General features: G+C 38.1%; 1 protein-coding gene across 1 annotated transcript in view; it reads left to right on the forward strand.

Moving 5' to 3' along the window:
- The first annotated feature begins 11893 nt into the window (after nt 1-11893).
- LOC142851416 (cytochrome P450 2C27-like) overlaps nt 11894-15202 on the forward strand; it is a 29568-nt gene continuing 26259 nt past the window's right edge. Inside the window, exons 1-2 of the mRNA XM_075975262.1 lie at nt 11894-12070; nt 13511-13673. Coding sequence (XP_075831377.1) covers nt 11903-12070; nt 13511-13673 — 331 coding nt within the window. The 5' untranslated portion in view covers nt 11894-11902. The remainder of the gene's footprint in view (nt 12071-13510; nt 13674-15202) is intronic.

The following is a 15202-nucleotide window of genomic DNA, read 5'->3' on the forward strand; positions in this document are numbered from 1 at the left end:
TTTGTCTGGAATTGTTAATTCCCACCTTGGATTCTACTGCAGATTTATATCTGCACATACATTAGTGCACAAGCACACATTCACAATGCTATTTGATCTATAATACAGATTGTTGTGGTACAAGATGTGACCTTTGGTTAAAATGGGTCAAAGTACTAATATTTTTATGTTTATGTATTTTCCTAGTAAAGATATGCTGCACACATTACTCCACTATTCTCAGGCCTTTAAACCTGCTTTCAGACTTGCCCCTGTTTTCCTGAGTATTTGTGTTGCAGTCAGATTACATGGGAAATTATCAGTTATAAGGCCATGCGCACCAATTGCTTTAATAAATTAATTCTCATTCATCTATTACCTTTATGTCTCTCTATCATCCCCCCTCTCATATATGTATGCATTTTGTCTCTCCTTTCTATGCCTTTCTATCAACTTCTGCTTCTTAAAAAACCTGAGTGTAGTGGCATTTCATTTTTATTTTAATAAATAAAGATTGTCTGATGTTCAGGAAAAATAAAACAGCCATACTGACCACCCTTACAGACCAGGCAGCAATGACACACACCCTAAATCTAGAAAGCACATTGACACACACATTTAATCCCAGTAGCCATACTAGATTTCCATAGAAACCAGGTGGTGGTGGTGTACTCCCTGAATCACAGAACTAGAGAGGATTATAAAATGGAAGGAGACAACTCTCAGTATCAGTCTCATTCTGAGGTTTCCTGTAGGCAGGTTCACCATTTTTGGACTGAAGTCAAGGTAAGAGCCAGTGGCTGACTGCTTACCTTTCCGGTCTTTAGGTTGAATTACAATATCTGTCTCTGAGTTTTTATTAATTGTATGTCACCTGAACATTTAAAGAGATCATTTTCTTGACATTGCTTTTATTGTTTCTTTTGAAGTTAACTGGGCATACACTTCTAGAGCATAAATAATTTATATGTTTGGTATTCTTTAGGAATTTTTAAATGTGTTATAAAGTGCCGTGTTTCTTTTGGGGAATTAGATTACGTACTGTTTATGTGCCCTTTATTTGGATCATGGTATTCCTCTTGATATCCTAAAATATCTTCTTTCACTCTTTTGTAACAAAAATTTACTGTAAATTTTTTCATTTACTTGTAGTGAGACTCTTCAGCTCATAACATATTTTCTTTAATTGAAGGGAATCCTACTGAATACTTTGTGGGCCTCAACTATTATTCCCCATTGCTTTCACATTGTTTACAATTTTTAATCCTTTTATATCACGTGTATATTTATGTATTTATACAAGTCAAATCATAATTTCATCATACATATTATGTGTCTCTGGTTAACTTACACATTTTCATGTAACACTATATTCCTAACTCTTATGAATTCTTTGATTTATTTTTACTGAACTAGAAAGTTCAGCAGGTGAAAGCACTTATGCCCCAAGAATGAAGATCTGAGTTCAGATTTCCAGCTTCCATATGAAGACTTGGCATGTTTGTACATTTCTGAAACCCAGTACCTTGATTTAGCCACTCCTTTTGTGTGAATCCAAACTTCTATGCACTGCCCAAGACACACACCTCAGCTGCTTCAGCCTACAGCTTCCTTGAGCCACCTTTCAACATCAGTGTTCAATCATACCCTGCAGACCTTAACAGAGTAATTCAGCCTGATAATCCTTTCCAAACACCCACCACAGCCTTAGATATTCTCCTTAACACCAAACTTGAACCAGGACACATTTCCTTCATATCAGCCAATCTCCATGTATCCACCATCTGCATTCATTCCATTTAAGCCATATTCTGTCTTTAGACTCAACCTACCCCACACTTTCTCTATTCAATCCCAATCTTCTCTGTCGATTTCAAACAGAACTAAAGAAGTCAACATACACAGATTATTATTGCCAAAATAGAAACAATGTGAAAGATAAAGGCAGTATATCCCCTACAAAAGTCCCCAGTCCTATAGAACTTTATCCTATGAGAATTACCTAAGATGAACCTCAGGACAAAGGATTTAAAAGAAATCTCATTCATTTTAAAAAATCCAGGATGGAATGAGTAGAAGACTCAGTGGTTCAGAGCATTGAATACTTGGTCGTCTAGAGGTCCTGTGTTCAATTCTCAGTGCCTACATCGTAGTTTATAACCATTTATCATGGGATCTGATGCCCTCTTCTGGTAGTAAGTTTATATGCATAATATATATCAACAAAATTTCAAGTTTATAAAGAGACATAAAGAAGAAGCTCATGAACTTAAAGAGAAGGAGTTAAAAATATAATCTACACCTGAGTGGTTTCCACGAAAAACCAAACAGAAACCTGGTGAAAATGAGCAACAGGAGTTAAAAATATAATTCAAATATAATTCAATCAGGAGATGGAATTACTGAAGAGGAATAGAGATGAAATGAATATGGAAGTGCAAAGCACAATAACCAAGTAGAAAATCCAAGGGAAAACCTTAAAAGATCATTAATTAATCAGAAAACAGAATGCCAGGACAGAAAGATATAGAAAAGGATTAAGACAAAATGAGAAAAGAATATGAAAAAATTTAAAAAAAGCATAAAGTGAATATATATAGAATGTGAGATTGGATTTTTGAGTTATAGGAATAAATTAGACAGAATATTCATAGATCAGTGGCATACATTAGACTCCAATAAAAACATAGAAAAGTTCCCCAGTAATAAAAGAACACACACTACCAAAAAGAAAAGATCAGAAAAGAAACTTCTCAACACATCTCATGGTTGGAAAACTAAGCATATAGAACATAGAAACAGCATTGAAAGGTATCAGAGAAAAACACATATCATATATGAAGGAAAATCCATCAAAATAATGGTTGTTTTCTCAATAGAAATGTTGAAAGCCAGAAGAGCTTAGAGCAATGCATTCCAAATCTTATAAGAGCACAGCTGCCAATCTAGTGTAAGCTTGTATCAAACTGTCTGTCACAGATGAAGGAGGAAACAATCCAGGGTTTGAATAGCCTACAAATGTTTATCCCTCATTCTGTGTTGTAATAATTGGAGTGGCGGGGCTGAGTCCCTGCACCCCAGCTGCCTGCACGGCTAGCTTCAGCTTGTGCCCCGAAATAATTACACGGAAACTGTATTCTTTTAAACACCTCTTGGCCCATTTCTATCTAGCCTCTTCTAGGCTAGCTCTCGCACCAGGACTAGCCCATTTTTAATAATCTGCTGTAGCCCACGAGCTGGCTTACCAGGAATGATCTTAACCTGCATCTGCCTGGAGTGGGAAAATCATGGCGACTCTCTGACTCAGCTTCTTTCTCCCAGCCTTCCGTTCTGTTTACTTCACCCACGTAAGGGAGGGCCTATCAAATGGGCCTAGCAGTTTCTTTATTGCTTAACCAATGAAATCAACAGATTGATATATGACACTCCCACATCACTTCCCCTTTTTCTGTTTAAACAAAAAAAGGAAGGCTTTAACTTTAACATAGTAAGATTACATATAACAAAACAGTTATCAAGCAAGAATTACAGTTACAATATTTATATCTATTTTATCTTTTATCATAACTATGGAAAACTATAACTGTCTATCCATTCTTTAACTCCATCAAAGACTCCAGAAGGGTATAATAAATTACCTAACAAACACGAAGTCCAAAACTTTAGAAATAACAGAGACATCTCGCTGCTTGGACAGTCAGTCACCCAAAGTTCTTTTGTACCGTTGGGGCATCCATCTTCAGCCTTCAGGCCCAAAGTATCTAGCAGACATTTTCATCAAGCAGGAAATTCCAAAGACAGTTCAGTCACACTCTGCAGTATCCTGCAGAATGTCTTGCAGACTCTTTCATGAGTCAGAAACCCTGAAATACCATCTCACCTTTAGGCAAGTTCAGCAGTCCTCTCTCTGCGGGTTCTTTGTGTCCAGTTTATGCATCAGTCCAGGCAAGAGCAGTTTCTTGCCCAAATGGCTATCAAGTTCCATAAGGATCCTCTTCGATGCCCATCTTCCTCTCGAAGTAGCTGGTGCTGCCAGGAGCAGATGTGTCTCTTTGTCATGAAAAGCTCCAAGTTATTAAAACATTTAAAATGTCACATTCTGCAGCCTTTGAAAGATATGAAGAATGTCTATCTAACTGAAATGTATCTCTATATATCTAGAAAATCTAACTAACATGACTACAAACTTGACTATTATTTATGATTATCCATCAACAACCTATATTTCCTAATTATACATTACATTTTAAAAATGAACTACACAATCACAACACCTTATTCAAGATCAGAAATACATATACATATAACAAAATTGACCTTAAAATCCACACCAATGCAAATTACTCATACCTATATCATTTCCCCCTTTAAATGTAAAAGAACATTTATAAAAATATTTTGGGAACATGGGCGCAGTGTTTTCGCTCCAAACTGCTTCCTGCTGACCGGGGGCGCTGTTAATCAGATCATTTAGGGTATAACCTGTGTGCCAGGTTTATCTCAGTTGGCAGTCGAGTGAAGTAATTTTTTGAGGGTGTTCACAGGAACTTTTCGGGAGGTCGTGGTCTATCATACCATATCGGGATAGATGCAATCCACAGGGTCTGGTCCTCTGTGAAAACAAAAGAAGACCCTCTCCAAAGCATCATATCCTTAGACCCAAATTCTGAAGTCATACCCTCATGATATCCGGTTTGGTTCCACTTGGTAGCCCATATAATGAAATGTCTCTCTGAACTTAGCTCCTTTACTGTCAAAAATTTTAAAGAAAACACAATAGTACAAAGAATCCAGACTCTCTGTGAATTTTCCATTTTTACGTGGCTCATTTTTACTTTATTTCTCTTAATCTATAACTATCTGTAGTCTGTCTTTTTAAAGACTTTACCTTTTTTTTTTTAACCATTAACTTTATTCTTTATATTCTTTTTCTTCTCTCTCTCAAGCCTACGTACATTCTTCCAACATTGTGATCCATAGAGGTCTTTTATGTCTGAATCTGTCGTATTGTGAATCTGTAATTTTTTTTTTTAACTATCCAGGAGCATTTCTTAAAATGTTAAGCAGTTCTTAAAAACTTAAGTTGGGCCACATAGGCGTAATATGGTATTGCCTGTTTCCTGCTGAGTCTAAACCTTAACTGCACTGTTTTTACGGTAATTATGGTAGTTCCTGCCTGAGACTAGCACAGTTCATCATGGGGGAGCCAAGCAGCTCCTGCCTTAGAGCCATTTGTTGTCCCTGAGCCATGCACAGTTCCAGGCACAGAGAGTCCACATTGGAGCCACACTCAGCAGTTTAATTTTGAGACTGAGCGTGCAGCATAGAAACACTTTTTATCCAAGTTACAACCAATCTGACACGCAGAGCACTGTGCAGTCTTAAAACACATCTCTTCCGCTATGCTCTTCTGCCTGCCTAAGCCTGATTCTGCCATCAGCCCAGGTGGAGGTGGGGAGTGCTGAGAGCACTCTCCTTCCAATCCCAAGTGGGAACACAAACATCCACTCCCATAAAATCCATTGAAATGCTTTAAAGCCAGAGTTTGCATTGGCGGCACAGTCCCAAGAAGCCGCATTTTAAAATGATGCAGCTTTTTTTCTGCTGCTGTTGCCGAATCAGGAAATCTCTCTACAGCACGCCACCAACAAATAGCCAAAAGCTGTGTTAAACTCTGTTTTTTTTCTGTGATTAAAATTAAGCTCTCTCAGGTTTTACGTGGAGTTCATTAGCACGTTGGGTGCCACTCTGTTGTAATAATTGGAGCGGCGGGGCTGTGTCCCTGGCACCCCTACCGCCTGCACGGCTAGCTTTAGCTTATGCCCCGAAATAATTACACGGAAACTGTATTCTTTTAAACACCTCTTGGCCCATTTCTATCTAGCCTTTTCTAGGCAAGCTCTCGCACCTGGACTAGCCCATTTTTAATAATCTGCTGTAGCCCACGAGCTGGCTTACCAGGAATGATGTTAACCTGCATCTGCCTGGATTGGGAAAATCATGGCGACTCTCTGACTCAGCTTCTTTCTCCCAGCCTTCCATTCTGTTTACTCCACCCATGTAAGGGTGGGCCTATCAAATGGGCCTAGCAGTTTCTTTATTGCTTAACCAATGAAATCAACAGATTGATATATGACACTCCCACACCAATTCTGTCCTTTTCCAAGTAAGTCTCTTGGCTGACCGTGTGGCAATTATCCAGGTACTGCCAAGGGTGTCTACCTTTCCCAGCTAAAAAAGTGAAGTGCTGTAGGAACAGGGTTGCTATCTTATATTCCGACTGACATATGTCTACTCTGCCATGTAAGTCTGGTATCTCTGTGGAGGATCGTCACAAATATATTTCTGAATATCAAGACAGCTATATTTTGTGTTTATGATAGGCATGGGGAGAGTAAAAAAGTTGCACTGTGCCAAATCTCTTCCTGATAGCACCAAAGAATATTAGACCCTCAAGGAAGGAAGCTACAGATGGTTTTAGATGATGCCTTCTGGGCTATTGATGCCAAATTTTCCAAGGATAAAAACATTAATGAGCTGCTACGTATTTCCAGGAAACTGATTGAAGGTGAGGATGATGAAGAAAAAACAGAAGATAAAGATGATGTGGATAATGCACAGAGACACTACAGAATGGCTGCTTACTTGTTAAGGGTAAAACTGTCAAAAGAACCCTCTGCCTAAAAGTGTCTATCAGGACAGTTAAGAAATAACAGATTGTAGGGCCTGTGTTCTTCCTTGCCACCTTCAGATCAGCTTTCTTCTATTGCTCCCTGAAGAGATAGAAAGTACCTTGTTCCCGTTGCCCGATTACCTATTGCTTCCTCTGGGGCATCTTCTACCTCCTGCCCCTCATGAATGCCTTCTTGTACCCCTCCCCATTTTTCATTGCCTCAAGGTCTAAGGAATACACAGCCTCAATTGTGAAGTGTTTCACATGTCTCTGCACAGATGCTATTGCTACCCACAATGTTTGTCACCTGTACTGGCCATCACAAGTGCTAATGTTTATCTAAAACTGAGTTATTAACATGACATCACTGGAAAATATAAATTATTACTATATACCCATTCAGTAATTTCTCTTTGGCACGCTCATAATAACAAGCATTCTTGATTGTTGGACCAGGTGCAGCTTGATTGTTGATGTCTGTGGCTCTGAACAGCACAGAAGGCTAGATGATAAAGCTGTACAGAGTTAGACCCGGTCCTCATTGGCTGTACCACTAGGGAGAACTAACTGGTCCTGCCCTTCACTGGCTGAAGCGCCCAGGAAACTATACTTATATATGGCCAATAGCGAGACAGGAGAATGGATAGGCAGAACTGTCAGGGAGAGAGATTATATAGAAGGAGAAATCTTGGAGAAAGGAAGGAGTGAGAGATGGAGAAGGATATTAGGGGGCAGCCACCCAGCTACACAACAATCCTTAGCTTAAGGGTGAAAGTAAGATTTAAAGAAGTAAGAGAACAGGGAAATCCAAGAGGCAAAAGGTAAACAGGATAATATAAGTTAAGAAAAGCTGATAGGAAACACGGCAAGCTAAACCTGGACATTTATAACTAAGTATAAGGCTCCTTTTGATTTATTTAGGAGCTGGGTGGCACCCCACAAAAGAGCCCATAGAGCAAAACAATAAACTACAGCCAGTGATGTAAGATATGTTTGTCCTATGACTGCACAGGTTCCCACATGATTCTAAGGCAGGTCTAGAGGCTCCATCTGTAAGCTCCGATCTTAGCACAGGGACATCAGTCTCTGCCTGTCATATCTCACTGAATTGCAGCAGACAGTGAAACCAGTGCAAGATTCTCTGCTAGCTCCACCCACCAGGTGCAGATTTACTCTCTCTTCAGGTCAAGGGAGTTTGAGAGGGTGGTGGTGACAGTTCATGTTGTTCCAGAAGGTCAATATGCAGATACACAAAGGGAATGGGGCAATGAAGTGTCATCACAGCTGGTTCAGTACAGGTTTAGAGTCCAAGGCAATGACTTTTCCCTTCCAAATGTATCCACTGCTCCTGGCTAAACTAGGGAAGTAGATGCGACAGAGACATGCCTTGATTCCTAAATTCTTCAGTATAACTTTTCTTTCTATTTTACCTAGGTTGGGCATTATAGATTCTCAGTTGGCTTTCTTAGTTCTTGAACTTGGTCTAAGAACACCTAATTGACTATTGTGTCTGTACGAATATGAACACTGGAGAACATTACTATTCACTCTTTGAAATGTTGTCTGAATAAGTCACAAGAACAGTCAGCTAGAGTAGCACAGATTCATAAAATGATAAAAATATTAATTACAAACTCGAAAACACACTGATTTCAGAACATACCTATGAAATATTTGAACAAATCTCTGAATTCCTTCTACTCTTACCTCTTATTTTCGTTTTTAAAATTATGAATTCAAATTTTTTAAGTGTTAAAACAAGGTAGATACTTAAGATACTGGCAATGCAACCATTTTCTTTATTTTAGTTGTCAGTTCCCACTATGTCAAAAATGTGTTGTTCTAGAGGATTTTGCTGGTGGATGTTACTTCCTTGAAAGAGGAGGTAAACATGAAGGCTGGCTGACTGTTTAGAACTGCCATGCTTCCATCGAATCTGCCTTGCAAACCTCACAGCTTTGCAAATCTTTACACACTGTCATTTTAGGGTGACAGGTAGGTGCTTGGGTTGGTCATGTAATATATGTTATTACCTATGTGGCTTAGGGGAAGTGAGCTGGAGACTTTGTGGTCCTCCTGGTCCTCAGAGGTCAGGCTCAAACCCCTCTGGTGACCTTAATTCTTCTCAGAGTGGGGGAGCTCACTCTAGGACTTCCTGTGTTCACAGGAGCCATATACACTATGCAGATGCCCTGTCCCCGCTGCTGAGCACCTGCTGGCTCATTTGAAATTATCATGTGGATTGAGAAAGCCAGTGTTTCTTTTCTTATTTTCTAATCCAGTTGCATAATTAAAATAATCACTGTGATTTTTGTTTATATCTCCATACATTTGCCCTTGCCAAAAATTTTCTGCTGTCTAATTGATAAAATAATAATATCGAGTCCAGGTTTGTTTAATAAATGTTTTTATGTTTTAAGAAAAAAATAAGAACTTCATGTGGTGAAGAGGCTAGAATGTTACAAGTCTAGAACTAAATGACTGGAGGCCATCTCTACTTCCATTGCAGCAATATTCCTCCCAAATCCTTATGTGATTATGAGGTAAACTTTGAATACACACATATATACACAGACACACACACACACACACACACACATATATATATACAGATTCTTTGCTTTGTATATATATTATATATTCATATATATATTTATATGAATATATTTATATATCTATATCTATATATTTTGATGGCTCCATCAACCAAAATACTAAGAACTTTAGAAGGCATCTGAGTTCTGTACATGAGTTTTTTTCCATATTTTAAAATTACTTTACCTAATGCTTCCATTGATAAATTTGACAAAAGTCTCTATTTATGGTTTTCTTTGAAATTGTTCCCATGTAGAACAGGATATTGGAAAACATTATTCCAGGTTTCTTAGCCATGATCCATCATATTTTGCTCCATAACAAACTATTTCTTTTTATTTCTTTGAGTGAGAACTATTTTTTCAGACATGAAAGAGAGACATTTTCAGAAGAGAAAGATGACCGGGAGTTAGAATGAGAAGGAAACAACATGGTAAAGAATGGGTGTTTTTGAGGTCACAGTCATGATATACTTGAAAAAAAAAAGACATTATAAAATCTATTCAATTGTGTGATGAATATGCACTAGGATATTTTCCATAAAGGTTCCAAAATATTTAAAAAAATTATGTGATGTTGTAGTGATAATTCATTTGTATTTTGATAGATAAAGCTTGACTGAAGATCAGAGAGTAAAACATCTCCAATTGTCAGCCTTATAGACCTAGAAGTGGTGACTCATACCATTAGTTCCAATAGTCACACTAGTTTGCTATAGAAATCTGGCAGTAGTTTTGTATACAATTAATCTCAGCCCTAGAAAGAAGTATAAGATGGGAGGAGACAGCTCTCAGACAGAGTCTGATTCTGAGATTCCTGAAGGCAGGAACACCATTTCAGACTGAGGAAGAGCTAAGATCTGTGGCTGGCTGTTTTTTTTCTCACCTTCACGTTGAACCCCAATTTATGTGCCCGGGATTTTATTAATCTTGCTACATGATGTGGGTGAAAACATAAACAAGCTAACAAACAAAATGTAATGAAGGGTCAATAAAGCGTTTTCCCAAGAGTCAGTTCATTTTTGCTTGAGTTACAATAATTGGTTATACTTCATGCATCATCAATATCTCTTTACTCAAAAAGTAAATAAAAATATAGATCCGTTGAGCATAGAGTCCCATCTATCTTTCAGTGTTTTTTCATTCTTATATTCAATAAAAGAAAAAATTGGTCCAAAGCATCCTGCTGACTTACAAATGTGCAAGAACAAGTGTCACTCTGGGCATGAAAAGAACTCTACTAAGACTGTTTCATTCAAATCTATTTTTTTGAGATTTTAGGAGCAATATGATTTGGGCAACTAATTACTGCTTATTTCATTGAAAATAATGAGCATATCCATGAATTTGGGTTATTGAAGTTTATAATAGCTCCTTTTGTGTTTTTAATCTTTAATATTTCAATCTATTTTTAATCTTTGAGCAAGATTACAAAACTTGATCAAACTCTTCTGACTTCTATGTACAAACAATGATGACACAATAATTAACTAGATTCATGCTCACTGTGAATGCTAGTGATTATGATCATTATAGTGCCATAGTCCACAGTCAAGAAATTATGATGAACATAATTAAACTGAGTGATTTGTATATAGAAGGGAGCAAAATACAAGAAGTGTGGGCTAAGTTAGAAATGCCCCTTAGGCTCACAGCTGAATAATTGAATACTTGGCACCCAATTGATGGTGCTGTTTGGGGTATTTTAAGTCATATCAAATATTTTTACTGTCTAGAGACTATTCTGCTTACATAGTTTTACATCTGCATTGGTGGTATGAAGAGACTTCTCATACCTTTCCTAAGGAAACTATGGTAAAGCCAGGGGAGTAAGTCCACTAGATAGTCGGTTTGATTTCTAAATTCTTCCAACTCTGAGCTGTGAGACACTGGCAGTGCTTTATTTCCCACTACCTTTAGCGAAAATAAAGGGATCTTTCATGGTTGAACTACACAACACTGAAACACAGACATCTTTCTTCAGATAAACTTAATATGTATTTTCTGATTGGAGATGTATGACTAATAGCTATGTTTTGTTATCTTAGGTTTATAAGTGACCAAAGAGTGAAATAAGGAGCTATAAGACTTACATTGCTTAAGAAAATATGTCCAACTGTTTAATATAGGAAAGAAATATTTTAAATACACATGACCATGGAGGTGCACAGATATATTGGAAAAAATATAGCAAAATAAATGTCAATTTGAGGCCAACTTAAGCTGCACAGTAAGACTACGTTGACAAATAAATATATTTCATATCACATATAAACTATCCATAATCTTAAATTTCTACCTGGTCACTAACCTGAGAATATAAATGTTGAGTTGTTTTTCTTACATCTCAAAATTAATCTATTGCTTCTCAAAAATAGTTGCTCGTTATAAATGTTTGTTTATTTTTATTAGCACTATTTGGACACCAATCTGTTTTGTTAAACCAGAAGTTCAACTGGATACCTTGTAAAGAGGGGAAAGGGTAACAACCATCTTATTTTTATTTCTATCAGATGGACAAAGTCTACTTGAGAGATTAAAGATTATCTGATTGACTAGCCAGTGATGTTCCAGAGAAGGACATGTTGATTCACCCTGTAGTGTTATAAAAGCTCCATGCTGGCTGAGCACAGCTGTGTCAGGCAGAAGGATCTCCATGGATGCAGTTGTGTTCCTGGTGCTCAGCCTCTGCTGTCTGCTTCTCCTCTCACTCTGGAGACAGAGCTCTGAGAGAGCGAAGCTCCCTCCTGGCCCCACGCCTCTCCCAGTTCTTGGCAACTTCTTCCAAATAGATGTGAAGAACATCAGCCAATACTTGAGCAATGTAAGTATTCTTTGTGCCCCGCCAGTACCTTATAAAGAAGATAAACTGACAGTTGCTTTAGATGAAAATCTAGGTGGCCATTGTCGGTATTTCAGTAATGAGTGGGGTTTCAGGTGAAAGGACATTTACTTTGCATTTTATAAAACAAAAAATTCCACAAAATTGCAAAATTTGTGACTATTTCCTATCACAACACAACAAAAAAAACCAAAACTTTTTCCATTATTTTTTTCGTTGAAGATCAATAGTGAGTAATGATTTATTCAATAAGTCATTAATAATAATGATATAATAGAATTTTAGAAAAACATTTTTACTAATTACATCTATTTGATGTTGCACTCTAACAATGTAACTGATTCCTAATTTAACTAAATACCAAGGACAAGGAATAACACAAGAAATGCAACAGAGAAGCCAAGATTTCAACATATTTGGTGATGTTTATATCCTGCCAGAGAAGGAACTATTTTCCAGGAAATATTGCATGCCTATGGTGCAGCTCCCCTGGTGCCCACTCTCTGTGTTTGTAGTAGCATTACGCCAAATCTGGTTCCTCAATAGAATCAACTGTGGTGACTTACAAATTTGCATTTCAAAAGTAAGTGGGCCTTTACATTGATGCTTTATTGCTGCATCATTTTGTTTATTCCATTGGACCACTTGCCTATTTTTGTGAGTACCAGACAGTTTCTATCACATAATTGCATAATATAATTTGGTACCAGTTATTGTTATATCTCAAACAGCATTTTTACTCCCTAGGAGGGCCTTGACTATTCTTGGTCTTTTTAGGTACCATATCATGTCCTCTTCTCTTTTTCTAAACCTGTACATATGGCATCAGATATCTGATGTGTAGCATTAAATCTATAAATGTAGTAGTATGAGTTTAGTAGTATGTGTGTATGTTACTTGGTTTCTGTTTCTTCTCTGATCTTCTGACTACAGTTGCCAGTGGTTGAGGAAAGATCCTCCACACCTGTGGGCTGGACGTCTGAGGGTCAGAGTGGAATGGCCTCTGTTCAATCAGGGAGTTGCTTCCTGAGTTGGGGAACTGGGACATGGTGGGAAAGATGGGAGGCTTGATGGTGGTTAGGGTGGGCAGGCGCTGAGACAGAGGGGGCGGTCAGCAGGCATGTATATTTCCTGTGTGGAGTTCTGCTGGTCAGCGTCCTGCTGAATGTTTTGGTGTGAAAATTCATTGTAATTCTTGTATGAGAACTACCTGAGTCTTGAACCATTATATGGTTTTCTGAAGGTGATCAATAATTTATATTCACCCTGATATAGTCTTCACGACTATTTAAAATTATGCTTTTCCTGAATAAAATTATTAAAATAGAGTGAGATATATTATCAGTGAGAATAAGGGGTTGACTCCATGGATAGTAAAATTATTTTTTTGCTAGTATTTACATTTCTCTCTCCTCTTTTCAGTTCTCAAAAGTCTATGGCCCAGTGTTCACTCTGTACTTGGGCATGCAGCCCACTGTGGTGTTGCATGGGTATGAAGCAGTGAAGGAGGCTCTGGTTGATCATGGGGAGGAGTTTGCTGGAAGAGGAAGCTTTCCAATCAGTGAAAGAATTAATAAAGGCCTTGGTAAGTAACTATACATGTTCATATGGGGGGTGCAGTGTTTCTGGTGAAAGAGAAGACTTAAAGGAGGGGTTGGACCTCTTCCTTAGGTACAGGTTGGACCTCTCTGTGGTTTCCACCCATCAGATCTCTCATTTGTCCCTAGAATATTTTTCTAGTGCTTTACCATTTCTTTATTTCTGAAATTTTATTTTTTATAAAAACTATCTTTTTGCAATGTACATACCATTCACAGTTCCCACTTCCTCCCTTGCTCCTACTCCTTCCAACACCCCCTCCACCACACCCCCATCCACTCCTCAGAGAATGTAAGGCTTCCCATGGGGAGTCAACAAAGTCTAGCACATTGCTTTGAGACAGGACCAAGGCCCTCTCCACTATATGTAGGCTGAGCACGGTATCCCTCTAAAGAGAATATATTTCTGAAAGCCAGTGCAAGCAGTAGGGAGAGACCCTGTTTTTCTATTTCTTTAGGCATTGTTTTTAGCAATGGAAACAGATGGAAAGAGATAAGGCGCTTCACTCTCACAACTCTGCGGAATTTGGGCATGGGCAAAAGGAACCTTGAGGACCGTGTTCAAGAGGAAGCACAGTGCCTTGTGGAGGAACTGAGGAAAACCAATGGTAAGTGCAGATTTCTGCATTTGAATCTTAGTCTAGGTGTGTGTGTGTAGTAATAAGAGCGGCGGGGCTGCGTCCCCAGCACCCAGGTCGCCTGGCTAGCTTATGCCTCGAAATAACAACACACAAATTGTATTCATTTAAGCACTGCTTGTCCCTTTAGCTCTAGCCCTTACTGGCTAATTCTGATATCCCGATCAACCCATCTGTAATAATCTGTGAGCACCGGTCTTACCAGGAAGATTCTAGCCTACGTCTATCCTGGGTTGGAGCTTCATTGCGTGTGTCTGCCCGGGAGCAGGGCATGGCGTCTCTCTGAGGCATCTGCTCCCAAGAGGAGAGCTGTGGAGTCTGAGCTCACTTCCTCCTCCTCCCAGCATTTTGTTCTGTTTACTCCACCCACCTATGTTTTAAACTATGAGGCCAAGCAGTTTGTTTATTAACCAATGAAATCAACAGATTGGTATATGACATTCCCACATCATGTGTGTGTGTTGTGTGTGTGATGCTGATCATACCCATTCTAAAATTTTTTTTGTTTTTAAATCAGAAGCACTGAATATGTTTCATGCTAATATTCTTTTGAGCTGAATAATTTTGCATTTCAAGGAGCACAAGTGTATTTTGTTTTTGTGGATCATTTCACCACGGTATAATTGCTACTTATAATAGTGGCAGAGCCCATTCAGAGGATATTTGTTTTCAATTTCTTGGATTACAGAGGTTTGAGGAAATTAACTGAGCAGTACAGAGATTCTCCTAGGCCAATGTTTATAGTCCTGGGTAACAGTGATATAATTTATACTTTCCATTTCTTAGCCTAGTGTAATAGAATTTTCATCACTTATATTGTCTACTGTAGCATGATCTTAAAATTGTATTGTTATTTGTTTAAAAATTATTAACTACGT

The sequence above is a fragment of the Microtus pennsylvanicus genome, chromosome 5 (assembly GCF_037038515.1).
Source record: "Microtus pennsylvanicus isolate mMicPen1 chromosome 5, mMicPen1.hap1, whole genome shotgun sequence".
NCBI lineage: Eukaryota > Metazoa > Chordata > Mammalia > Rodentia > Cricetidae > Microtus > Microtus pennsylvanicus.